The sequence below is a fragment of the Eutrema salsugineum genome, unplaced genomic scaffold (assembly GCF_000478725.1).
Source record: "Eutrema salsugineum unplaced genomic scaffold, Eutsalg1_0 scaffold_2, whole genome shotgun sequence".
Lineage (NCBI taxonomy): Eukaryota > Viridiplantae > Streptophyta > Magnoliopsida > Brassicales > Brassicaceae > Eutrema > Eutrema salsugineum.
In genome coordinates, this window is record NW_006256829.1 from 13668152 (window position 1) to 13695107 (window position 26956).

Genomic DNA, 26956 nt, shown 5'->3' on the forward strand with positions numbered 1-26956 from the left:
TGATGGGTATGTCTCTAATCTTTCCAAATCTGTTGAGAAGGGGGTAAAGTTTGCTGGGATGAAAAGCCATGACTGCCATGTGTTTATGCAACGATTATTTCTATTTGCATTTGCTGAACTCTTGCCCAAAAACGTCCATGAAGCTATTGGAGGCATTGGTGCTTTTTTCGGGATCTTAGTACATGAACATTATCAGTTGATGTAATATCACAACTGGCATTGAATATTCCAATCTTGTTGTGTAATTTGGAAAAGATCTTCCCACCATCATTTTTTGATGTTATGGAACAGCTTCCTGTTCATCTCCCACACGAAGCAGAGCTCGGTGGACCCGTTCAGTACAGGTGGATGTATCCGTTCGAGCGTTTCATGAAGCATCTTAAAGGTAAAGCCAAAAACCTAGCTAAAGTGGAAGGCTCAATTGTGGCGGGAAGCTTGACGCAAGAGACTTCACACTTCATTTCATACTATTTTGCACCAAAAGTACGTACACGCAAAAGAGCTACTCGTCGATATGATGATGGAGGAGTTGGCCATACATATGCCGTTGAAGGTGTACCTGACATATTCTCGCCGATTGGACGTCTTAGTGGAAAACTAAAAGATGTTTGGTGGTCCAATGAAAAAGATTATCACAGTGCACATACGTATATCCTGTTAAATTGTGAAGAGTTGTCATCGTATGAAAGGTATCTTATAATTTAATTAATAATATCTTTTTTAAAGTTGTCAGTATTAATAACTATTTGTTGTTTTTCTCAGCACATTTGTTGATGAGGTTAAAGAATGCATATCTGGGGTTTCTGAAACTGAAATCAATGATCGTAAAGATCAACACTATGCCCAGTGGTTAAAAGGACAAGTACGTTTAAAATTTTAATTAAAAGACTACTTTAATTTGCTATATATCGAAATCAAGAAATAAAAGCGGAATTTTTTTCATATTAGGTGGACCCGAATGATCCGGATGAATTTCCAACATGGTTCCATGAGTTACTACTAGGTCCGATGGCCAAAATAACTACAGCCTCAATGTATTTCACTCGGAGCTATGTTTTTCACATACCGTCACGGTGCAAAGCGGGCGACAACTAACTATGGAGTTTGTGTGAGGGGTGAAATCGATTTTTATGGAGTTGTGCAAGAAATAATTGAAGTAGAGTATCCTGGATTGTTAAGGCTGAAAACTGTTCTCTTCAAATGTGATTGGTTTGATCCAACTGTTGGACGAGGGGTACGTCTAAACAAGTTTGGAGTTGTTGACGTGAACAAATCACGACGGTACAACAGGTTTGAGCCATTTATATTAGCTTCTCAAGCAGAACAGGTAACGTTTCTGCCATACCCTCGAGTTCGATCAACAGGAATTTCATGGTTAGCAGTAGTTAAAGTGGCTCCGAGGGGCAAGATTGTAGGGGTTGAGGATGTTCCACTTCAACAGGACACTTGCGTAGATCTGTCTGAACCAGATGTTGATGAGGAGATGTTTTTAATAGACCCTCGGAACAGGCAAGTTGAAGATCTTCCCGATGATACAGAAGAAGAAGGTGATGATGAGTTTGCTGAAACCGATGATGACGATTTGGCGGAAGAAGACGACGGTGATGGTGATGAAGTAATAGAGGAAAATGAATCTGATTGAGTTTCATGCATTGTATTTAGTGAATGTTTGTTATTATGTAATTTGTAACTTTGTTTGTTTGAATTTTTTAAAAACCCTAAAATTTGATTTTACGACGGTTTTACGACGGTTTTTCTAAACCCTAAACCCTAAGTCTAGGTTTTAAGCCCTGAATGAATAGGGTTTCAAAATTACGACGTCTTTACGACGAACCATCGTAATATCGTCGTAAAGTTACGACGATTTTACGACGAGTATACTATTTCGTCGTAAAATCGTCGTAATGTTGAAATCCAAGAATTTGAATCTTTTATATCTTATTGGTTGTAAGGTATTTCACAAATGTTTTTGATTGGTTATCTTATTTTATATGAAATGTTATCAATCTGATCAAAATCAAAAATTTGAAAAAAAAACATACATATTTACAAGTTCATGCATGTTTTCGTAAATGTTAAGTGAAAGGTTATATATTAGAATACGGAATTTCAATTTTTACTATCTCATTTCATAAATCCATCATATATGCAAAGTTGTAAACCTTTTGTTATATGTTAAGATACAATAACCTTTGCATTGTTCTTTATGCAATATCTCATTTATAAGATTTAGGGTTTACTCACTTTTTTAAAAAACATCGTAAATCCGTCGTAATATAATCGTAAAGTTACGACGGTTTTACGACGATTAAACCCAAAACCGTCGTAAAACCGTCGTAACGTTTGCCCGGATAGGCTCTTGATCCGAGGTACGAGGTTATGAATGTTTACGTTACGACGATTTTACGACGGTTTTAGGTTTAATCGTCGTAAAACCGTCATAACGGTCAAATGCTCCCATCACGACATGTGTCATGTCATGCAGTGGACCGACTGTTATACAACTGAATCGTCGTAAAACCGTCGTAATGTTACGACGATTTTACGACAATCACAAAATCTATATAAGGGACGCGAGATTTCCTCCTTCGTCGCTCATTCCTCTCTTCCCCCTCTCTCTCTAGAAATCTCTCTATCTCTCTAGAAATCTACCTCTCCCTTCTCTCCCTACTCTCCAACCAATTAATTTGTAAGTATTTTTGTTAAATTAATTTCATTACATATTATTTTAGATTTAGGTTCAGAATTTAGATTTAGGTTGGGAATTTAGATTTATGTTCTGAATTTAGATTTAGGTTTCAGAATTTAGTTAGGCCCGGATTTTGGTAAATTTAAATAAATATTTGAAAAATTAGTAACTAATTTTTTAAAATTTTGTAAGTTATGTCGATATGGCTCATCGGGCTAAGAGATTTCACTACCGACAGCTCGTCGATTCTGACGGTACGGCCCCGTCTACCTCGGCGACCGGATCAGCCATCCCGGAGTCCTCGGGAACACAACGGACGGTTTCCCAACCGGTCGTTGTTCCGCAGCCGGCACCGCCTCCACCACCACCAGCCGAACCAGCGGCTCCCGCACAGGCCGATCCTGAGGCTGATCCGATCCCGCCTGTACCGTATGCCCAGTTTACGGTACAGGATCTTCTGGCGCAACCCGGTCGTGAGACCATGAACAAACTCGACCCGGATCGAGCCCCGGGCACCTTTTGGTACATAATTTTTTTCCTACAATATTTTTAAATTAATAATATTTATTCTTATATATTTGATATTAATTTACTTTTTCTCTTTCCATTTGAATAGGTTTACGACCGACAATGCAGTCGGTCGTAACGTTGCGGATATCATCAAGGGGTTTTTCGTACAACCCCATACCAGCTGAAGAAGCTGGATCAGGCCACACTTGACACTTGGTTCAAGTGTTTTGCGGTAAGTAATTTACCATTTCGTTTAATTGTAATTTTAAATTTTAACTTTTTACAAAAATTACTAACTTCTTTTTTTTCTAGCAAAACTGGCATTGGGAAACATCCGCACACGGACGTGTGGAGACGGTCTTCAAGGAGAAGATCAAATTCCGCCTTAACAACACCGTTTCCGACTGGAAACGGAAGTGGGAGGTTGACGGCGACAAGGCCAAGCCGGCGCCTATGGCCAATACCGTCTGGCGGGGCCTTGTCCAGTACTGGTTGGATCCGCACAACCAGACTACAACCGCCAAGTGTTCCTGATCTAGGTAAGTAGTTAATTTCAATAATATTAACATTATTTTTTTTCTTATAATAGATTTTAATGAAAATATTTTTCAGGAACGCTACTGATGATGCGGGAAATCGGAGGAACGTCCCGCACACTTCCGGCCAGATTCCTTTTGCCGGAAGACGGCTTATGATGGTAAGTAAATTTAAATTACTAATTTTTTTGTTTTCAAATAATTAACTCTTATTTCTCGATACTAATTAATTTTTTCATTTTGATTTTGTAGGTCGAAGATAACGGAGGAGAACTTCCTCCGATGACGAAGGTTTTCGCCGAGACGCATAAGAAGCGTAACGGCGAATTCACGGATCATCGGGCGGAGGAGATCTACAACACCGCCTGTGCGGCGATCGAGGAGCGACAAACGCAGCTGACTCAGTAGACGCATCAAACGTCTCCCGGAGGTAGCTCGGTGCAATCGACCCCGGCACTGACGGTGGCGGAGATGGACCAGATCTTCGAAGAGGTAAATTTAATTACTATATTTAATTAATGTAACTTTAGTTTTAAATTAAATTTCTAACCATAATGTTTTTAAAATATTTGTAGGTTGCCCCAAAGAAAAAGAGGCGGGTATTAGGGATGGGGTCCATCCGTGATACCCCGAGAGCTACGGCGACTGGTCACGTCCGGGTCCCGGATCCGGTTATCCGCCAGGAGATCGACCAGCTGCAGACCCGGTACGAGACGAGGATCGACCAGCTCTACGGTCTCTTCGAGATCATGGGAGCCGACAACCCGGTACTCATGGCGCAGTTGGACAAGCTGCGGGCTGATGGGGTTGTCGGATCGTCTGCCGCCGGGTCATCCACTAGGACGCAACCGCCGGTGCAGACGGACGAGGAGATGTTCCGATCTCTCGGGGTTGAGCCTCCTAGAGCCGGAGATCAGGCGCCAGCGGAAGCATCAAACCGAAGACCCGGCAAGGAACACGTCCAGGACGATGGGAAGGAGGCCGGTGACGGGATCGACGATTTAGATTTAGATTTAGATCTGTAGGGTTTTTATGTAAATAACAATTAATTTTAATTTCAAATTTTAATAAATTTTAAATTGTAAATTATTTTTTTTTTAATTTAAATTTTAATTCGAATTAATTTTTTTTTAATTTTCAATTATATTAAACGTCGTATAATCGTCGTAATAGCTTTATTAAAACCGTCGTACATTCGTCGTAAATATTACGACGAATTTACGACTAAAATGTACGACGGCAAATACGACGATTATACGTCCGTGCTTTACGACGATTTTACGACGAAATGATTAAATACTTTACGATTGATTTACGACGATTTATGCGTCGTACATTTTACGACGATCTTACGTCGACCATTAACGACCACTTAACGACGGTCCAGACGAAGACCAAGTCGACGCAATTCGATGTAAAATCGTCGTAAACTGTACGACGCATTTACGACGAAACGAAACCGTCGTATATTATACTACGATTTTACGATGATTTGTCTATTACGACGATGACTTTACAACGATTTTGAAATCGTCGGTAGTCCGTCGTAATAGCCCTATTACGACGAAATAAAGATCATTTCGGCCGTTGTAAAATGATGTTTTTCTTGTAGTGTTCATGGATTATTATCACTATCATCATGTATGATAGCTGATCATGGAAAGAAACAAGATATGATGATTAGAACCATAATCAAATAATAATATCTTTTGGTCTTGATTATCATCTACGACTGTTGAGACTGAACATAAACAAGACGATGAGGCAGGAGACGAGGCAAATATATTTCAGGTGACATTGTTCCTTTTTTTAATCATGGTGTTGTCAGGGAATGATAAAAGAAAGAGAAAAATCGAAATTGAAATTTTTTTGGAAAGTTAAAAAGGATCTTTAGATAAGTTTGTTAAAAGAAGATGCATATTTAGTTTGGATCATAATGAAAATCCTAATGATCAGCCAAGTGAAAAGTTATATGATATTGTGAATAAGCCTCCTGAGAATGTATCAGATCCTAATATTCCTCTTTTTGATATTTATGATCCTAGGAATTGGAATAATCCTGACAGTAAAACAAGGGATTTATTGATTGAAAAAGGATCTCAAAGAGAAATGGATCTTGAGTTTCTTATTGATGATAAAACTAAAAGGCATTTTGCATATAGGCATTATTCTAGATAGTTGTGTAATGGGTAGATTCATGATAGAAAGTGGTTGGTTTACTCAAAGCATGTGGATAAAGTGTATTGTTTTTGCTGTAAATTGTTTACATCTCATGGTATCTCAAGTTTGTTAGCAAACCAACCATATTAATGATCCCACAAGAAAAATGAGTATTCTTAACATCGGAAAAACGCTATATATTGATACCATGAGAGAAGTGAGGAGCATATGGCTAACATGAGGACTTGAAATGAGTTGAAAGTTAGAATTCAAGGTAATCTAACTATGACAACGAATTCTAGCAAGAGATTGCAAAAGAAAAAAAAACGTTGGAGACAAGTTTCATATACAATAATTGCAACTTTCGAAAAGAAACTTACCCTTTTGAGGATCAAGTCAGAAGCTCTATGAAGATAGTAACAGTACTTTATTAGGAATGGTTGAGATGATTTCTCAATTTGATTGGATTACAGAGTCATATTAGACACATCCATACTCATGAGATACATCATCACATTATCCTGCGCATAACATTCAGAATGAGCTGATTTCTCTTCTCGCTCATAAGGTTAGACTTTCTATCACAAGTGTTATACACAATAATTTTTTCTATTATCTTTGACTGTACACTAGATGTGAGTAATCAAGAGCAAATGAGTATAGTCATACGATGCATGAATATGTCAAGTAAAGGGATAAGAATATAAGAGTATTTCTTAGACTTTATAATATATAGTTTTTTTTTGGTAAACGACTTTATAATATATAGTTGATGATACATCGAGTTTAGGTCTCTTGAATGAATTACAAAATGCCTTTAAGTCTCTTGATCTTAATATTAAAATTGTGAGGGGGAGAATGCTATGATAATGGTTCTAATATGAAGAAATAAACCAAGGAGTTCAAAAACAATTAGTTGAAATTAATTCGAAAGCATTGTCATGTCATATGCTTGTCATAGTTTGAATCTAACTATCTTGTTGTTAGTGATACGAGTCATTCTTGTGTGATAGTTGTATCTTTTTATGGAATTGTGTAACGCATATAAATTTTTTTCAAGCTCTAACAAAAAAATGGAATATTTTACTTAAGCATGTTTCATGTTTTACGGTAAAAAATATGTCACTATGGACTTAGACAATCTATTTCATAGGTTATTTTTTTTCTTCTCTGTGTAGAAAAATCTAAAACGGATGAACTCTTTCATGAGTTAAACACAAAGAATCTGAATGAACATCTCAATGAGCTTGTACCTGGTCTCACACCTAAGCTCTTCTGCATATATAATGCATCCTTCACTTTGGATAGCCGGATATGTTTAAAATAATTGGATCTTTTAGGTTTTTGATTTTACATTGGAATTATGTTGCTGCTATACAATTTGGATATAGGTTCCCTTTTACAAGTATTCATATGTCTGTCTCCCTTTGCATTTTTCACAACTATGTTCTGTTTTAATGTGTGGGACAGTTGTGGGGAAAATTGTGTGCTTGCAGAGTGAATAAATCCAAGTTGTATTTTAAGTGTTTAAGTACAGAAAGTTGAAATGTATCTGCAAGCACACAAGGAGGTAAAAGACTAAAAGAAGATAGTTCATTCTCCTGGCGATTTCTAGTAAATCATATTTTATCAACTATTAGTTGTCTTAATGACATGGTCAGTTTATGTAAAACTGCAAATAAACCGAAATAAACCAAGATCTCTATGAATCAGCCATTAAGCTAATTTCATATCACAGACCGAGTATTTCTAGATTTATCGTATAGCTTTTGTAAATCTAAATTACTACGTAGATATTAAATTTTGCAAAGTGAAGCAGAGTGAATAAATCCAAGTTGTATTTTAAGTGTTTAAGTAGTATAAAGACCAAATGCTTTAGCAAAAATTATAAAAAGACTACCAAAATAAGATGTTTCAACAAAATTAAAATTGCAATAACAACATATTTAGGAAGGAAACACCCGAGTCTGAAACCTTATAGCAAAAAGGAGAGATGTCGTTGGGAATTCAAAGACAATTTGTAAAATAAAACCACATGCATCTAAGAATCAGCAATGGTGACCTCGACCTCAACACCAGGCTCAATGGTGATGGAAGTGATCTGCTTCACCACATCAGGAGAGCTAAAGAGATCAATCACACGCTTGTGTACACGCAGCTCGAACCTGTCCCATGTGTTGGTTCCTACAATACATAAACAAACATCTCTATAAACATGTAGGTTCCTTCTCTATTATGAATGTTTTGCAGTAAAATATGATACTATGATTGCAACCTAATGACAAACTCGTGCAGAGACGGTTCTGAACCACATAGCAAATTAATGAGAAAGTCCAAAAAGAGAAGGGAAATTTGATTACTGACCTTCACCACAAGGAGCTTTTCTTGTGGTAATCTTGAGAACTTTAGTTGGCATCCTCACTGGTCCTTTAACTCTCAATCTCTTGTCTTTAGCTCCACGAACCAAGTCAGTGCACACTAACCATCAATCAAACATAAAGACAAAAACTTAGATTTCAGTAATGACAGTGATTACCCATTTCAGTTCCAGTGTTAAGCTAATGACTAAACGAAATTCCACTAAGCCAATACCGTATTGCAGATAATACCCTTTAAAAGATGTAGCTAAAAGAAACGAACTTGATGGCTAAATCAAGAAAACGAATCTCACCCTTTTCAAGGTTTTTGACGTTCTTGGAGGAGAGAGTGATTCTAATCTTGTGAATCTGCTCTTGTGGCTCCTCAAATCCTGTCTTTCCTTGCTTCATCGGTGGTGCGTACGCCATAGCTTTCTCCTACTTTTCTTTTTCAAGTTCCTTAAGCTAACACAATGCATCCAAAAAGAAACAACCTTATTAGATATCAAATCGAAACCCTAAACTTGAATTTCAAAAACCATTTCCGACATAACAGTTCAATTCATACGATAATATTAAGAAAAGATTGTATTAAAAGTGTAAATCTGTAGAGGAAAATTTACCAGAGAAGAAAGGAGACACGAGCCGCTGAGTTGATGAAGAAACTGGGCGACGAACTTTGTGGGAGGGAGACGCTGTTAGGTTATAACTAAGACACAGAAATTAGGTTTTTTCTTTTGCTACTTCCCTAATGGGCCTTTTAGATTTTTACTTTAGCCCATTTTAAAGAACACGATTTTGGCCCCTTGGAAATCCGTTGTAGTTTTCTTATAGAACAAAGTAATTGATTTTCCTTCACCCAACTTATTTAAACATATGGATTATTTGTTGTAGGAAACATTAGATTAGAGAAACATTATAGGATAATGTATCATGTATGTCTATAGATTATGTGGTACATAAAAAAGGATAAATATAAGTTTTATAACAGAGTTAAGTGTTTAACTCAAGACACATTAGCATAGCCATCAAGGAGTGTGAAGCTTGGTTTGAGATTGATGAGACATTTAAAAAAAATATATATATACAGCAGTGGATGTGAATTTTATAGAATTTCTGATTTTTTATATGGAAAACTTGAGAAAGAGGAGATGAATAGTTAATTTGAATAATAATAGAGTTATAGACCATGGTTAGACGAATCAAACAATCTATCACAAAGAAATACATAAATAATAAATTGCAGAGAGTTTTCATTTAGGGCAAGACAAAGAGCTAAGATACATATAAAAAAAAGTACATGCCACCTAACTAACTTTCTAATTATTCCTTTGAACGGCCCATAGTTAAGTTGAGAAGGTAAATTTTCTATCATTTTCAGTTCAGGTCCAAGCCGGCAAGGAAGTGGCTCGACCAAAGTCTTCTTTGGTGGCAGTTGGTCAATGAATATATATATGGTCTTTGGTGATGGTTCAAAACTTCAAATATGGTGGCTCTAAGGATACTAGGCCGATGGTGGTCGACTCGGTTAGGTCTTTTTGTGACATGGTCAAGTCTCCTCCATCCAAAATCGAATTTTATCGACAAAAGTCTTTATTGTATGTCCAAGAATGATTGGCATGCTTGTTTTTATTTAGTTTGTTTTCAGTTTGTTCTTGTTGGATTTTGGTGGCTATTGGATGGTCTCTTCTAGTTTTGGCATCACTTCTACAACATGTTAAAATGCTGGTTCAATGACTACATCATATGTGGACTTTGAAAGAATGACGGCCCAATTTCTAATATTTGATAGCTTTTTATGTAAAAATAATATTTGATAGCTTAATAGCATTTCAATCAATCTTTATCTCAATTGAAGCCATTTTATATGTCAGTTTTTTAGGCTCTCATAGGTTGAATTATGATGATGGAATCCAACACTAACGGGTTGATATTGTTATTTTTTTTTTTTTGCTATGATAACGGGTTGATATTATTGTTGAACGTAAAAGATTTTTGAGCAAATGTTGGATGATTTCAGGCTTAAATTCATATGGGTGTAAAAAAAACCATGTAAAATACGTGGTCACTGGTCACTACATTTCATCGAACTTAAAACCCAATTGCTCAAAATGTGAAAACTTCGAAAATTTTCGTTGTCAGCAAAGTCATTGCTCATTATGAAACCAATTTATTGCACGAAGAAAATCGCCGATGGAACATCACCGTTCACCGGAGCGTATCCGTCACGCGCTGTTAAAGCTATTCAAAAGACTAGAAAGAAAAAAATCCCGCAGATTTCACGCGACGTTTGTCTCTTTCACACACTCATCGATGACGTGTCATCTGAAACAAAGAGTCAATACTGCCAAGTCAGCATTAAATTCCACATATGTGCCAAGTGTCGCCAGTCTGGCGTCAGTAATTGTCCATCTGTGTCACCGTAACGTCAGTGTAGCAAGTGGGACCCGCAATTAGCCAAATTATAAAACTTTTAGTGGCCCACTTTCGGACCAGAGAGCTTTCAATCTCAGCTGTACGATTCTTTTTTACTGCTTTGCTGACTCTTATTTAATTTTATTTGGATTTTCTTATAACATTTTCGCGTTTATATTCTTATTTCTTAAATTTTTTAAATTATTATTTTAGTGTTCACATCAATACATTGACAAGAGAGCCGCGCAATTCGCTCCGCGATTGAGACGGGCCCGTTCCTCTTATCCTTCCCAGGTTTTCTTTTGTTTTCTTCTCACCACTCCATAAATCTCAACATTTATATATATATATTATTTCATTTTCTCGAATTTGTGTTTCTTTGGTTTTTGATAACAATTTAAATTTTATATCTAATGGTGACGAGGACAAAATGTCTTTTTGGGTTATCGGAATTTTTTTTTTTTGGTGATAATGGTGAAAAAGCAAAATTTAAAACGAAATCCTAAATATTCTCATCGGAAAGTTCAACTACGAATTACGGCATGTAGTTTTAAATATGTTTTTGATGGGATACCCACCAGCGCCTCGGATATTTCATTTATGCTCATGTGTCCCTTTTTTGTATAAACATCGAAAACTTAACAATTAATAACAAAATCATTGGAATCGTGGTTAGGTACGTAGCTCCCAATTTTTCTCCTACCATAGTGATTAGTGTACTATTGAGACTGATAAAATAACCAAATTCTGAACGTGTAGCGAGCGGTGGACATGTCATATCATATCATATGTGTATTCACGTAAAAAGTTAACTCTAACATAGGTGCTTCTAATCTACTTACAAAAGAAAAGAAAAAAAAAACAACATCGGTGCTTCTGATATTAGGGTTCAGAACTTTGACGTTAGCATGATAGATTATATACTAACCGATAGGGTTGGTTTAGACGTTTAGTCTAAACCGGCTGATTTTGCTCATATATAGATTACTATGGCCTACATTGTACAGATTCTATACATGTAAAACCAAATTGATCGCTATTTTTATGTCAACGTAATTAAGTATATTATTGATACTATATCGAGATGCAAAATTATTTGATACCAAATATACCTCATGGTTTTGGATCATAGATGCCTACTTGTTTAGGTGCCACGATTTTTATTCCAACATACTGTCGTTGTTTTTGTTGGCGATTGATTAATTCTGGAAGCTTAATATTGGCAGTAATTTTTTAGTTTTTTGTGATATAAAAGGATTTTTAAATACCTTATCTTATGCTTTACTAGTTCATGCAACTACTGAATCATAAGCATTGGGATGCATTTTTTGCGGTGATTTGCTACTTGAAAAGCAGTGTAATAAGCTTATAAGAGCATCACCAATGCTAATACCCATTTTGGGTTTCTTAGCATTTTTTAATTTCGTTTAATATTTATTTTTTAGTTGGGAAGGACTTCATGTTTTGTACCCCTCCAACCCTGATCTTCTATTTAAGAGTTGTTTTGATTAAAATATTAATATTTTGTTTATTTTTTAAATATTTTTAAAAAATTGAAAATAAAATTACATAAATACATAACATAAAACGTGATTAATATAAGAATACATGATTAATTGAAATACAAATTTTTAAAATTACAAAAAAAACATACAAACTTAATTTCAAAGAGCGGTTCCTCCAAATTTATGCCAAATATGTTCAACTAAATCTTCCTTTAATTAATTGTGAATTTCGGTATCTCGAACTTGAATCCGATTACCGATCAAATTGTCCAGATTGGATGACGTTTCTGTTCAGTAACTCATATCGACATATGAAGTTCTGCTTCCTTCACCTTGTACGAATTCAGATATATTAAGTTGAGTGTTGGTAGGTCGTTCGTCTTCGACTATCATATTGTGTAATATGAGACATGTTCTCGTAATCTTCCCTATCTTCTCTTTATCCCACATTAAGGCAGGATTTTTGACAATAGCAAACCAGGCTTGCAAGACTCCGAAAGCTCTTTCGACATCTTTCCGTACAGATTCTTGGCATTGAGCAAATAATGTATCTTTTTCACTTCGGGGAAGAGGAATAGACTTGACAAATGTTGCCCAGTTTGGATATATACCGTCCGTCAGGTAATATGGTAGACGATAGTTGTGACCGTTGACAGAGTACCTTACTTTCGGAGCTTTACCATGTAAGATGTCATCAAAAACAGGTGAGCGATCTAAGACATTGATATCGTTTAAAGTACCTGGAGATCCAAAAAAGGCATGCCAAAACCAAAGATCGTATGATGCCACAGCCTCTAAGACAATTGTCGGTTTTCCTGCACCCCGTGTGTATTGCCCTTTCCAAGCTGTAGGGCAATTTTTCCACTCCCAATGCATGCAATCGATGCTGCCAATCATCCCGGAAAATCCACGAGACTCTCCCATTTCAAGCAGCCGTTGAAGATCTTCTCATGTTGGTCTTCGTAAGTATTCATCCCCGAACAAAGAGATTATTGCTTCGGTGAAATTTTCCAAGCAAGTGTACTTTCACCTAGCCGGAGGTACTCGTCACACGCATCAGCTGCACTACCGTATGCCATCATACGAATTGCGGCTGTACATTTTTGTAGCCCAGATAGGCCAAGTCTTCTGACAGCATCTCTCCTTTGTTGAAAGAAAGGCACTTCTTGTGAGAGTCGATCAACAATACGAATGAACAATGTTTTGTTCATTCTAAAACGGCGGCGGAATAAATTGTGAGGGTATGTAGCATCTTCGCTTAAATAATCGTTCCATAAACAAATGTGGCCTTCCTCACGTTGTCTTTCAATATATGCTCTTTTCTTCTTCTTCGGTTTCGGGTTTAGACGACGTTGTATGAAAGAATTCAAAGCATTAATTGTCAAAGTGTTGATCAAAGATTTCAGCAAAATTTTCATCCAAAGTTTCATCAAGATCATTATTGTAAAAATCGTTTGATGAAGAGGCCATTTGTGTGATTAGAAAAAAAGAGAAAGGATATGAAGATGGAGATGTGTTTGCGATATGAAAAGAGAAAGGATATGAAGAAGGAATGGTGTTCTCGAGATATGAAAAATTGGAAAGGAGGTGAAGATGTGCTTGCTGAAAAGTGGAAATAAAAGACAGAGGAGAAGCACAATACAGAGAACGATATGTGGAAATAAACTTGGTATTGCTTGTATTATATAGGCAGATGGTTTGCAAAGAGATTACAAATGAGTGGTTTACAAAGAAACTTTAAAGTCTATGGTTTGAAAAGCGTTCAACGAGATGGCAAATCATCTCTGCTAAAGCGATATACAACATGTGGTATAGCAGGCAAAATTACAAAACGTAGAGGTCCCAGTCCTACTCTCCATAAAGTTACAAAATTACATTTCACGGGAAAGCAAAGACTTGGCCCCTCATTCCTTGTCTGCCATTTCTCCATTACGTGTAAAATCTGCAAAAGAAAGAGTTCATTACCGAGATAGCCAATCCGCATAAATAGAATACAATGCCCATCAGAATGCAATATAGGCAAGTACTAAACAAGTTCACCAAACATACTTCTTTAAATAAACTTCATTAAATAAACTTCAAAGCAAGTTCAACAAACACTTAAAAACAACTGCAAAATACAACTAAAAAAGCAAGTTCAGCTTTTTTCACTTAGACACCAAACACTTAAAAAAAAACTTATGACAAAGGGCAGCAATTAAGTTGTCTTTGAGTACAATTTCGTTCTCAGAAAGTGGCCCTGGTCGAGCTAGTAGTTTTTCGAGCAAGTTTTACCTGGAGATCTTGTCTTTCCTATCTAGGTCCACTTGTGTTATATCCCACATACTCCTCATGTCTGCATAGGCTTTGGCTTCTTCTTGATCGGCCGCTGAAGGTGCTTTTTTCTTGCCCTTGGCTGCTTTTGCAGCTTTTACTCCTGGAGGCCGAGCTGATGTGTCCTCTCCACCAGTCTCTGTCTGCGGTGAATGAACCGCACCTTCATCACATTTTCTACGCTTAACCCTTTCAGCATCTCTTATCGTGGTCGCGGAAGTCCACTTTTGATCATGCCGAAGTTCCCTCGAAGCATGCTCCAGTTAAAACTTGAAGCCGTGATCGTTGAGGAAGATCTGGTGTGCAGCTTTCATCACGTCGTTGTCGTTTTGGCCGGATGATTGCTCTTTAACCGCAGTGCCATAGCAGCCAACGAACTTACACACTTGGTCGTTCATCCTGCTCCACCTCTGCTTGCAATGGGTCCCCTCTCTATCTGGATACTCTTTCAGTTTCGGGCTCGAGTTGAATGTGGCCTTGATGCGTGACCAGAAGGCACAAGCTTTCTGGTCATTACCTACGATTGGGTCCTTGCTGGTGTTCAACCAAGCAGAGATGAGGACAAGGTTTTCTGTTGGTGTCCACTGCCTCCTCGGTGTGACTTTGCGGTCTTCAGCTACAACTGTTGGCTCCTCGGCGTGACTAAACCTGGGCAACTGTGGTGATCCTACATCTATTGGCGGTGAAAAGGAGAAAGGATAGTCCTCTTGACTATTCAAGAGGTTTACAAACCCTTGAGAATTACCATATGGGTTTGGAGAGTCCATATGGTTCGAGAGTTAGGTTTAAGAAGATTGTAGCATGTTAAGTGTTTTAAGTGTTTTACGTTTTTCAAAACTGTTAAGAGTTTTACGGTTTTATAATAGGTCAAGTGTTAAAGTTTACTATCCAATTTTCAACCATAAAACTTAAACTACCATTACTTGATATGATTTCTGAAACGAAAGACAGTCTCTAACATAACCTAAACACTAACTCTTCACCTAACACACATTAATGAACAACTAGCTTTCATTCATAAAACGGAAAAGAAATGAAATACGTTGTCAGCCATGCGTATAGAGAGCCTTGTTCGCGTTGCTGTCCCATCATATTTAGGACAGGATTATGGAACCTCTTCAACTCGCATATGTCTTTCCATAGCCCTAATCAATGCCCAAACAACAACCAAAAGCAAACAACCAAAAGCAATACCATACAATCGATAACACAATAACTGAAACAAGCAAATAACCAAACCATAACCAAAAACCAAAACAAGCAACTTCTACATACAATAGATAACACAAAAACCATTGTCTTTACCTAAAATAGCAACTAACCATACCGGTTCTACCATAGCAAAAGTGTTTTAAGATAAAAGAACATAGCCGCATAACACTTTGCAACTGCTAAACCCTACTTAAACATGTAGGTAATCGCTGCAACAACAGAAAAAAACCAAGTAACATGTAGCTGTCACCTTGGTTAGCCAGTGCCTCCTTCAATCGTGCAACTTCCCCTTGAATCACTCTGACCTCCTCCTTTAAGAGTGCCATGCTCGTATCCGGCACTCTCTCAACCCTTTCCATGTCACGTCTTTGATTCGAAATCCTTCTCTCCAGGATGCCAATTTGCTCCGTGACTGCTTCGTCCCAGAACATGAAGATATGCTCCCCAGTTCCCTACATAAGAACATGAAAAATGATACTAAACTCAGGTTAAACAATTTTATAATGCAAGTATATTGACTTTTCACACTTACCTCTTCTAACCACGCAAGAAAGCTGTAGTATTGCCGACCTGGAGTCCTAACAGCCTCAGCAGACATGCCTTGTAGCTGGATCACTCGACCACAGAAGCACTTCTCCGGGATGCCAAACTTGGCATCTTCCAACATCCAACTGTAGTCCTCAATGTATTCGTCATCAGAAGATGGCTCACTGTAGCTAATGGGCATCCTGTATACAGTAAAGAACAGATGCAAAACGTTTGTGAAAACAGATTCAAAAAACAGATGCAAAACGTTTCAAGGAAACATATTGATCAACATATTGATCAACATAGCCGAGACAAACAGAAGCATTTGATGTAATCAGTTTTACAAGTTGAAACACAAAGACAAATAAGCATTAACCATTCCAGCATCACGTTCACTAAACCTATTTACAACGAACCCGTGTTTGAAAAAGAAAAGATACAATAGATCGCATTAACGATGCTCGAATCACAAACGGAAGATGAAAACTAAAAAGAAAATCGATTTCCGAAATCAAACAAAAAAGAAAAACGGAAGATGAAAACAAAATCAAACCCTAAAATTTTTCCGAAATCGATTAAACCCTAAACGCAAAGCTAATCGATTTCAAATAACCGAGTAAGAATATCAAATTATCGCCGATTCAACCACCCATACATTACTACTGAACCGATTAATCCCAAATTTCAAGTAATTCGACGAACCCTAGAATTTTCCCCAAATTGATTCAAACCCTAATTTTGATTTTAAAAAACGATAAAACCCACCAACAACGATTGTTACGAGGTCGGGAATCTTACCTTGCTCGTCGCGTCGTCCCGATGAAACAGCTTCGTCGTCTCAGCCGTCGAATTCGCCGGTTAACCGATTCGTCGGTGACAGAATGAGACTCAGAGAAAAACACACGACTTCTCTCTTGAAAACAAAATGGCACATGCAAAAAAATAATGAAAAAATTACAACACTTTCCTCTTAATTCCAGCCACTCACCATCCGCCACGTCATCAACGATACTCGCTTGAGACGGGCTCGTCGGTCTCATCTGCAAGAGATGGTCCGTCCAGATTATTCGGCCCAAAGTTATTTTTAATTGTAAACTAGCCCTTCGGGCCCACTGACGTACCGCAGATGATACCGAGTTGGAGATGGTCTAAGATTGGTACGTGTTTTAACTCGCTCAATCTAACGCTAGCTGATTAGAAAATTATATAGTGACATGATGATCTTTAACATGTTAATGTATATGTGATATGTCAAGATTTCGAAGTTTGTTAAAAATGCGGTAGCACAAACATGGTTTAAGGTTAATAGCCAGAGCCGTGCCCAAAAATTCAGAGTCCGTAAGCAGTAATTAAACAAAAAACTTTAATTAACTATTATCATTCCAAATTTATATACAACCATTTCAATTTATATAAAACAAATAATAATTTAGTGTTCCAAATTTATAGAAAATCAATAATACATATAAATAATATAATATTATTGTCTTTAAATTCAGAAAACTACAATACATATCTATAGTTTTAAACGTATTCCAATCTAAAATTCTAAATCATACTTTTTAAAAATTATAATTTAACCAATTTTTTGTGTTTTCTTTTATATGTTAATTCAAATCACAAAGTAATCTAAATCTAATATTAGATGAAATAAAATTATAATTAAAGAATACTTAGCAATTAGCAAATATAAACTAATTATGTGGTTGTTGTAAACAAAAAATAAGTGAGTTGAAGAAGTCTTCAGTGAAAAAGAGAGGAATAAAAACTTTATGTTTCTAACTTTTAAGTTGCTATGTGTGTTGCCCTCATATTGTATTGTATTGTTAAATTAAATTTTAATTAGTTGCTAATTTTATATAAACAAACATTTTGCTACTACTAACAACTAATAATAAACTTTATTAAAGAATTAGACTCTACAATTTATCTAAAAAAACTGGGCCCGTAGGCAAATGTTTATTTTTACTACATAAACACGACCTTGTTAATAGCATAACTAAACATTTTTTTATAGTATATAAAGTTGATATCTGTTAGTCAAAAAAACATTCCACCTCTTCCAAATCATATTTTGAGATATCAATTCTATTTTATTGTGTCAGCTTGTCTGCAATATATTTTGGTGTGAATCAAAGTTTGTTTTAAAAACTAAACATATAGACATTGAGTAATTTCATATGTAATGAGTTAGGTGAAGATACAACTGTATATATTTCATCATATTTCTACTTTTACACAATTGGTTAGACATCTTTTACAATAAACATTCCTCCTAAGTTAGACACTCTAATTTTGTTGTTTGTTTATTTTTTTTTTTGATACAAAGTAGACACTGTACTTTAGAAACGACTAGATTCTAACCACTGCACGGGAATATTGTTTATTGTTTAACAAATTTTGTAATATAATTTGTGTTTTTAAGTTTAGATATAATTATTTTTTAAATATATTTTTTAATAAGTGAAAATATTGATTTTTGTGTTTAGATATATTTTATAGTATTAAAATTAATTATGATTATAAAAATATAATTTTAACCCGTCTGCTAATATTAATTCAAAATGAACTATTATAAAAACATAATTCTAACTTTTCCGTTTATATTACCGTATAATATAAATATTTGTTAAAAGTTTGAGATGTATTAACAATATTATTTAGCATTATAGTTTTCTAAAATTTAATCAACGAAGAGAGTTTACAACTGGTTTTTTCAAACCACATTATAGTGTATGCAATAATTTTTAATTTTTTTTATGTTTTTATTTTGTATGAAAAATATATTTTCGATATACATGTATAATTCAAAATTAGTGATTTTAGTTACCAAAATATTTTTAACCCGGTTTTTATATATATTTTTAGTTCTATAAATTTTAAAAAATATATTTTTAATTATTTAAATTATATATTTAAATTTTACCTATTATTTTATTATTAATTTGTAAATAAATCATAATCGTAAATATATTATATAAGCAACATAAATATTATATCATTTACATCATTATAAATATTTTATATTTCAAATATGACCATTATTTTTCATATGTGAATTATTTTTTTTTCAAAAATTTTAGATATTTTTGATAAAAATAGTTAACAGTATATAAATTATTTAAATTAGAATCTTTAAATCAAATCTAAATTAATATCTGATTTATTATTTTTAATTAAATCAAATCAAATCTAAATTACCTATATTTAAGGAACTCTAAAAATATCTAAATTAATAACTAATTTTCGAAATTAAATATAAATAATTATTAAAATTATTTTTAAACACTTAAAAAAAATTAGAAGTGTTTGGAAACAAGTACTAAATGTGCTTCTGTTTTAATATAATAGATGTATTACCATACAACCATACAATTAATATCTCTAATTTTAATGTACATAAATGTCTATATTCTTTTTTTAGCGAAAATGTAATACTATTTATGGTATTTGGTAATTGCTATATATATTCACATGATTGACAGCTATAGATTTTTATCAAACTCTATTAAGGAGACCACGTTACCAAAAAAAAAACGTAATCTTGAAAACATAAAACATCTTTTGAGTATAAAAACAAACCGCCAATTTAGTGATTAGTACTCTAGTTCACGACGATATTCCTATTCAACACTATCCTCTCAAGTGGCCCAAAAAAAGACAAAACAACAAAAAATACACAACTTTCTTTTGTAATAATAAAATGAAAAATACGAGGGCTTTGAAAAATAATAACTCGTGGTGGTCCCTAATTAACAAAAATAATAATACTGAAAAGTGAGGTCCATACCCAGGGAAAAAAAGGGAAGCAGGAGAGAGGAATTACACAAATAACCCTAAAACAACGATTAAGATTTTCCCGCGCAATGGGGAAGCAAAAATCGAGGGTTTGGTGACGTCAGATTGAAAACAATCGGACGGCTATCGACGACGCCGTTTGTCTTTTTGTGGGTCCTACTTGTCCACCTCACCTTTAAACAAGCCCAACTGTCCTCCATTACCATTCTTGATGTTCTCCTTAAAATTCGAAACATTTTCTCTACTTGCAGACTTTGTAGTTGCAGTTGTATATCATTTTTTAGTTTAATCAAATTCCATATCACCACTAATTAACAACTACACTACAATTTACAAGTTTATTAGTTGAATAACCACATTTTTGTTAGCCTGTTTATGTAGTTCGTATGGTTGATTTAATTACTGTAGATGTTAACATTTATAGCAACTGGACGAAATCTTATGGTTTTGATTGACAAATTGTTACCGCTTTGGTAAAACTATATTATCTGCTTGTGTTGTGGTCAGATTTTCACCGTTTTTAATTGTTACATATTGTTATCTATTTTTTCAATTCAGCTAAAATGAAGATTAACTGTTTTTTCCTTTTTAAAATAAATGATGTTTAAAATTATTGCACATAAAAAAAAAAACTAAAAGTCTAAACAACTTTTAATATCTATTTAAACACAATTTAATCAGTAATAAATTAATATACAGAATAAAAATAGCCAAAAAATTTAAAAACTAATTAATATTGCAGAAAATCATATAGTTTGAAGCAAATCTTTCTCTTTCAACATTATTTAGTGTAAAATAGAGGGAATATTTGTTTGGACAACATAAAATTATATGCATAAGAAATTCAATTGTGACATGAGCCAAATAAATAGGAATAAATATATAATGTATGTATATTAATAGAAAAGAAAACAATCTAGTTTGAATTAAATAATCCTATATATACACACTCACACACACTTGACACTCCATGTCTCTTCAGACAAGTCGGTCCACCAATTCAATTTTTTTTCCTCTTCTCTCATTCCCATTAATTTGTTTTTTTCACTTTCACAAAATCTATAAAAAAAAAAATTAAAAAAAAATAAAAACATGCATTCAGTTCCGGTGATTCTCACCCTCACCGTACTTACAGTGCTCTTAGCATCACCGGCGCAAGTTATCGGATGGCGTCCATATCGTCATCAAACCAACGGCTCCGATCAAATATTCGGCGCATCAAAGAAATTCGAAGGCTCATCGAATCTCGTCCGCCTCCGTTACCACATGGGCCCAGTCCTCACCAACAACATCACCGTCCATCCAATCTGGTACGGCACGTGGCAGAAATCGCAGAAGAAAATCATCCGTGAGTTCATCAACTCAATCTCAGCCGTCGGATCAAAACACCCTTCCGTCTCCGGTTGGTGGAAAACCGTTCAGCTCTACACTGACCAAACCGGATCTAACATTTCCGCCACGGTTCGTCTCGGCGAGGAGAAAAACGACCGGTTTTACTCCCACGGCAAATCCTTAACCCGGTTATCGATTCAGTCGGTGATTAAATCCGCCGTCGCTTCTAGATCTCGGCCGTTGCCGGTAAATCCCAAAAGCGGTCTCTATCTCCTCCTCACCGCCGATGACGTGTACGTTCAGGATTTCTGCGGCCAGGTTTGTGGATTTCACTACTTCACATTCCCGTCGATTGTTGGATTTACGCTGCCGTACGCTTGGGTCGGAAACTCGGCGAAGTTCTGTCCCGGAGTTTGTGCGTATCCGTTCGCCGTACCGGAGTTTATTCCGGGGATTAAACCGGTGAAATCGCCGAACGGTGATGTTGGTGTGGATGGGATGATAAGTGTGATCGCTCACGAGATTGCTGAGCTGGCGACGAATCCGTTGGTTAACGCTTGGTACGCAGGACCCGACCCGGTTGCTCCGGTTGAGATAGCGGATCTTTGCGAGGGTATTTATGGAACGGGAGGTGGTGGTTCGTACACAGGACAGATGTTGAACGACGATCGTGGTGCCACGTATAATGTTAACGGTATCCGACGACGGTATTTGATCCAGTGGTTATGGAACCACGTGGTTAGTTACTGTACCGGACCCAATAAGCTTGATTAGTGATGGTTTTCTTCGGTTTTGCGTTTTTATTTTGGGAAGGGTAATTCTGTCTTTCTGAATTTGTGCTCCATAAAGGGAAATGGAGTGTATGATGGATGGTCTAAGAATATGGGGTTTGTGTTGGAGAATTGTCAACGTATCAATGCATAATTAAATTAGTTAATGATAGTTTTAAGTTTGTTGATTATTATGTGCAAAAAGTCACTTATGCTTTTGTGTTAGTAACATATGATGCTTATCTTTTTTGTTGTTGAAACAAAGCCAAATCTTAATGCGAGATTACATCTTGGCTTTCTTCGGATAGGGTTGTTTTGAAATGGATTGTATTATTTAAAATCTGCACGAGCTATGTTAATGAAGACAAAACTCGTATACCATAAGACAAAAACTCAAATAATTTAAAATATCATATATGTAATGGCTATTAAAATTTAAGCCAAGATTATGTAAAACGGTGTATATGTGACAGGGAGATATGGGGAGTGTAGAAGGATGTATCAATATAGTTATTGACCCAACACATAAATATCAAATTAGGTCAAAATTTTAGATTGTATGAATGTTTTGGGAGAAGGATATATATTTCTTGAAATATCACATTGGAAAAAAGTGTAAGAAAACGAATTCAGAAGACAAGAGGATAAATCATGAAATGAATGAGATATTTTGAGGAATGTGAGGAGGGTAGGTGAAAAATCCAAACCTAACATGATTGTCCTTTTAATGTTTTTCTTTTGGATTTTTTTTTTCGAAAATCAGTAGTTATTAACCCTGATTTGAGGCAATCTTGTTTACATTTTTTTTGTTTTTCACTTGGAGAATCTTGTTCACCTTTTTATCTTTTCACGTAGGCAATCTTGTTTTTATATTTTTCATTTGTTACTTTCACTTAGGTAATCTTGTTTACCTTTTTTCTTTGTTTTTTTCACTTAGGCAATCTTGTTTACCATTTTCGTTTTTCTTTTTTTGCTTTTCTCTTAGGCAGTCTTGGATCAGAGGGGTCTTTTTCAATTAATATCATATATGGTAAAAAGGAAAACCCATTACAATTTAGAGAGTAGAAGCACTACAGAAACTTTTACCAATACAGACAAGTTGTTTGAGACAGCCACTGAGTATAATGGGAAAAAAATTCCACATATTATATTGTTTGAGAATTAATCCAAATCAAACTAGAAAAATTGAGTAAACGTTAGAGAAAAAATGTATTAAGAAAATACCTATTTACGGGTTATTTTTATTATTGTGTGAATCAATAATAGAAACCTTTAAAACCCATATTTATAATGTCGTAAAAGCCGATTTATAAAACTTTTTCTAGTCTCAATAGAATACCCTACCGTAGGGAGCTTCTCCCCCCCATATCCCATGATGTAATTCTTAGCATACTTTATCATATCTTCGCATCTTATAAAAACATGTAAAAAAAAGAGAAAGAAAAAACTGTAAAAAGGAAAAGTCAAAACATTCGTTCATCATACGAGTTCTACACTTCTACTAGTTGTTACTCATCTCTGTTATATATATATATATATATATAGTGCTGTGCGAAAGTTTATAAGGACTTAAGGCAAATTAAAAAAATAGACCTTTTTATTAAAGAAAAGGATTTTCTAACAAAAAAAATATAATATAATTTTAAAATCATATAAAATATTTAAAAATAAAATCTTAATCTAAAAAAATTAATTAAGACATAATCTTTCTTTATTCTTTTTCAATAAACTCTTTCGTCGAACTCTCATAAACGAAGTCTTTAAATAATTATCTTTCTATAGATATAACAGCTAGACTATTTAATCTTTTTTTGTGACATAGTTGATGCAAATAAGATTTTATCAACTTCAATTTTAAAAAAAAAATTTCAGCTGAGGCAACTAAAACTGGAATTGTTGCAATATCTATCCATGAGTTTTTTTTTTCTCTTGAGCTTTAGGGTTTGGTCTGATTTTAAATATCATAAAAGCCGATAATCTAAACAAATCTTAATCAATTTTCTAAAACTATTAGGAGAACGTAATCTTATTCAATTTCTAATATCTATTATTTTTTTTCTCTCTCTTATAAACAAAAATAAGAAAACATCTTATGTAAAAAAAACTCACGCCAACCATAAACTAATTAACTACCTCTTAAAAAAATGGAAACCCTAAAAAATTTATATATTTTGGGGGCTTGAGGCAAAAACCTTTTTCACTACATGGTAAGCACTAGGGCTGGAACGGAGCCGGATATCCGGACTTTTCAAGGTATCTGGATCCGGATCCGGTTTCACCGGATAATCAATTTTACTATCCGGATCCAAAAACTCCGGATATTCGGAGACCCGAATATCCGGTTTGAACCAAATATTACGGATATCCGGTTTCGTTGATTTAAAAAAAAACTTCAATTTTTAAAAATTATTATGAGATCATATATATAATTAAAAATTTAAAATGTTTCAACATAGCAAATATTATAAATACCAAAAATTAAAAAGCATTCAAGTAAAATTCAAATAGCACAAAGTTTAAAAGTTACATAGCAAAAGAGAAAATAGTAATAGAGAAGTTAATTTATCTTCATATCTATATGTTATCCATTTTAATGTTTTTCTCTCACAATCCGAAATAGAAGATAATCATGAAATATGAATTTTAATAAGTATTATCAAAATAAATAAATCTTTAATAAACGGATAACGGATAACGGATATCCGATTTCAAATTTTTCTATTATCCAGATCTGTATCCGAAATAACCGAATACTTAATTTCACTATCCGGATCTAGATCCGAACTATACAGATATTCGGTTTTTACGGATCGGATAGGATTGGATAGCGGATTGGATACCGGATACTGGATAATAATTCCAGTCCTAATAAGCATGGCTCTATATATATATATATATATAAATTCTAGTTCTGATCATTGTCGAAGTCGAAGCACATATATACTTAGCATATTTTGGTTGATACGTGTGTTGTTTTAATTTGTGTTTTGGGTACATGAAATCATGAACGCATACTCAATATTTTGTTTATTGCATTTAACGCCATTTTTTTTTACTTGGCAGAGATGGTGATGGTGGTAGAACAACGACGCTACGTTCGTTACATTTTATTTGTTCTGATCTAAATTTGCTCTCTAGTAATCTAAAACACATTGAAAACTAGAGTTATTTACATTCAAAAGACACTTTTTAGTTTAATTCTTACAAAAAAGACATTTATATCTATTGGATATATATATTTTTTTAATCCGAAATTGGCCCTTGTGGATACGATAAGGTGAATGCGAACTAATTGATAACAGATTAAATTTAGATTCAAAAACAATAATTATTTTTTCCTATCTATTTTGTTTTGTATTTTTTTGTATTGTGAAAGACATAAAATATTTTTTTTGGTTAAAATGAGTTATAATTTCATTTTATCATTGTTTTAAGATCCATTATACTATAATTTATTTATCAAACAAGAAACTTTTCAAAAACATATGTATAATTTGTTTAAAAAAAATCAGAGTCTAGGCAGATATTCACTCAGAAAATATGATGTGGATGATGCATAATGGATATATAACATAGACTTGATTGCGTGGATATATTTTCTTTGAGGTATCCACTCAGAAAATATGATGTGGATGATGCATAATAGATATATAACATGAACATGATTGCGTGGATATGTTTTCATTGATATATTCAACATGGATATACATTTTACATTGTTCATAACCTATCCATATGATCCACGTCCATCTTATGGACAATGTAAAATGTATATCCATGTCGAATATATAAATAAAAATATATCCACCTAATCATGTCAATTAGGGCTGGAACGGAGCCGGATATCCGGACTTTTCAAAGTATCCGGATCCGGCTCCGGATTTGACGGATAATCAATTTTATTATCCGAATCCGGATCCGAAAACTCCGGATATCCGGAGACCGAATATCCGGTTTGAACCAAAGATTTACGGATATCCGACCGGATATCCGGTTTCGTTGATTTAAAAAAAAAAACTTCAATTTTTAAAATTATAATGAGATAACATATATAATTAAAATGTATCATTATAGCAAAAATTACAAATACCAAAAATTTAAAAGCATTCAAGTAGCATTCAAATAACACAAAGTTTAAAAATTTACATAGCAAAAGAGAAAATAGTAATAGAGAAGTTAATTTATCTTCATATTCTTGTGTTATCTATTTTCATGGTCTTCTCTCACAATCTGAAATAAAAAAATTATCATGCAATATAAATTTCAATCATGTGTAAAAGAGTTAAACCAAAAACAATTTTCAAACATAATTAAAACAAAAAATTAAATGCATATCCAAAGATTTCAAAATTTTCAAAATCTTAATAAACGGATAACGGATAACGGATATCCGAGTTTAAAATTTTATATTATCCGGATCCGTATCCGAAATAACCGAATACTTAATTTCACTATCCGGATCCGGATCCAAACTACACGAATATCCAGTTTTTGCGGATCGGATAGGATCGGATACTGGATCGGATAGCGGATACCGGATAATAATTCCAGCCCTAATGTCAATGTTGTATATCCATTATATATCATCCTGATTGGATATCTACCTACACTTCTGATTTTTTTTTTTTTTAAATTATATATGTGTTTTTGAAAAATTTCTTGTTTGATAAATAAATTATAGTATAATGGGTCTTAAAACAACGAGAAAATGAAATTATAACTCATTCTAATAAAAAAATTGTTTTATATCTTTCACAATACAAAAAAATATAAAACAAAACAGATGAGAAAATATAATTATTATTTTTAAAATCTAGGTTTAATATGCTAT

General features: G+C 34.4%; 4 protein-coding genes across 4 annotated transcripts; 1 reads left to right on the forward strand and 3 right to left on the reverse strand.

Moving 5' to 3' along the window:
* Positions 1 to 7714: 7714 nt before the first annotated feature.
* On the reverse strand, positions 7715 to 8963 carry LOC18016721 (40S ribosomal protein S20-1). Its single transcript, XM_006401900.2, has 4 exons — positions 8876 to 8963; positions 8567 to 8717; positions 8260 to 8373; positions 7715 to 8079 (listed from the first exon to the last, which is right to left on the reverse strand). Exons 2-4 carry the CDS (start codon positions 8679 to 8681, stop codon positions 7937 to 7939), a joined length of 372 nt encoding a protein of 123 aa, XP_006401963.1. The 5' UTR covers positions 8682 to 8717; positions 8876 to 8963; the 3' UTR covers positions 7715 to 7936.
* A 3500-nt stretch (positions 8964 to 12463) lies between these two features.
* LOC112086533 lies at positions 12464 to 13251 on the reverse strand. Its single transcript, XM_024155501.1, has 2 exons — positions 13197 to 13251; positions 12464 to 12912 (listed from the first exon to the last, which is right to left on the reverse strand). The coding sequence occupies exons 1-2, from the start codon at positions 13249 to 13251 to the stop codon at positions 12464 to 12466; spliced, it is 504 nt and encodes a 167-aa protein (XP_024011269.1).
* A 1021-nt stretch (positions 13252 to 14272) lies between these two features.
* On the reverse strand, positions 14273 to 15252 carry LOC112086534 (glutathione S-transferase T3-like). The gene is made up of 3 exons (XM_024155502.1): positions 14756 to 15252; positions 14447 to 14686; positions 14273 to 14282 (listed from the first exon to the last, which is right to left on the reverse strand). Exons 1-3 carry the CDS (start codon positions 15250 to 15252, stop codon positions 14273 to 14275), a joined length of 747 nt encoding a protein of 248 aa, XP_024011270.1.
* Positions 15253 to 20969: 5717 nt separating this feature from the next.
* LOC18016722 (protein EXORDIUM-like 3) lies at positions 20970 to 22385 on the forward strand. Its single transcript, XM_006401901.2, has one exon. It carries the CDS (start codon positions 21116 to 21118, stop codon positions 22127 to 22129), a length of 1014 nt encoding a protein of 337 aa, XP_006401964.1. The 5' UTR covers positions 20970 to 21115; the 3' UTR covers positions 22130 to 22385.
* The last annotated feature ends 4571 nt before the right edge of the window (positions 22386 to 26956 follow it).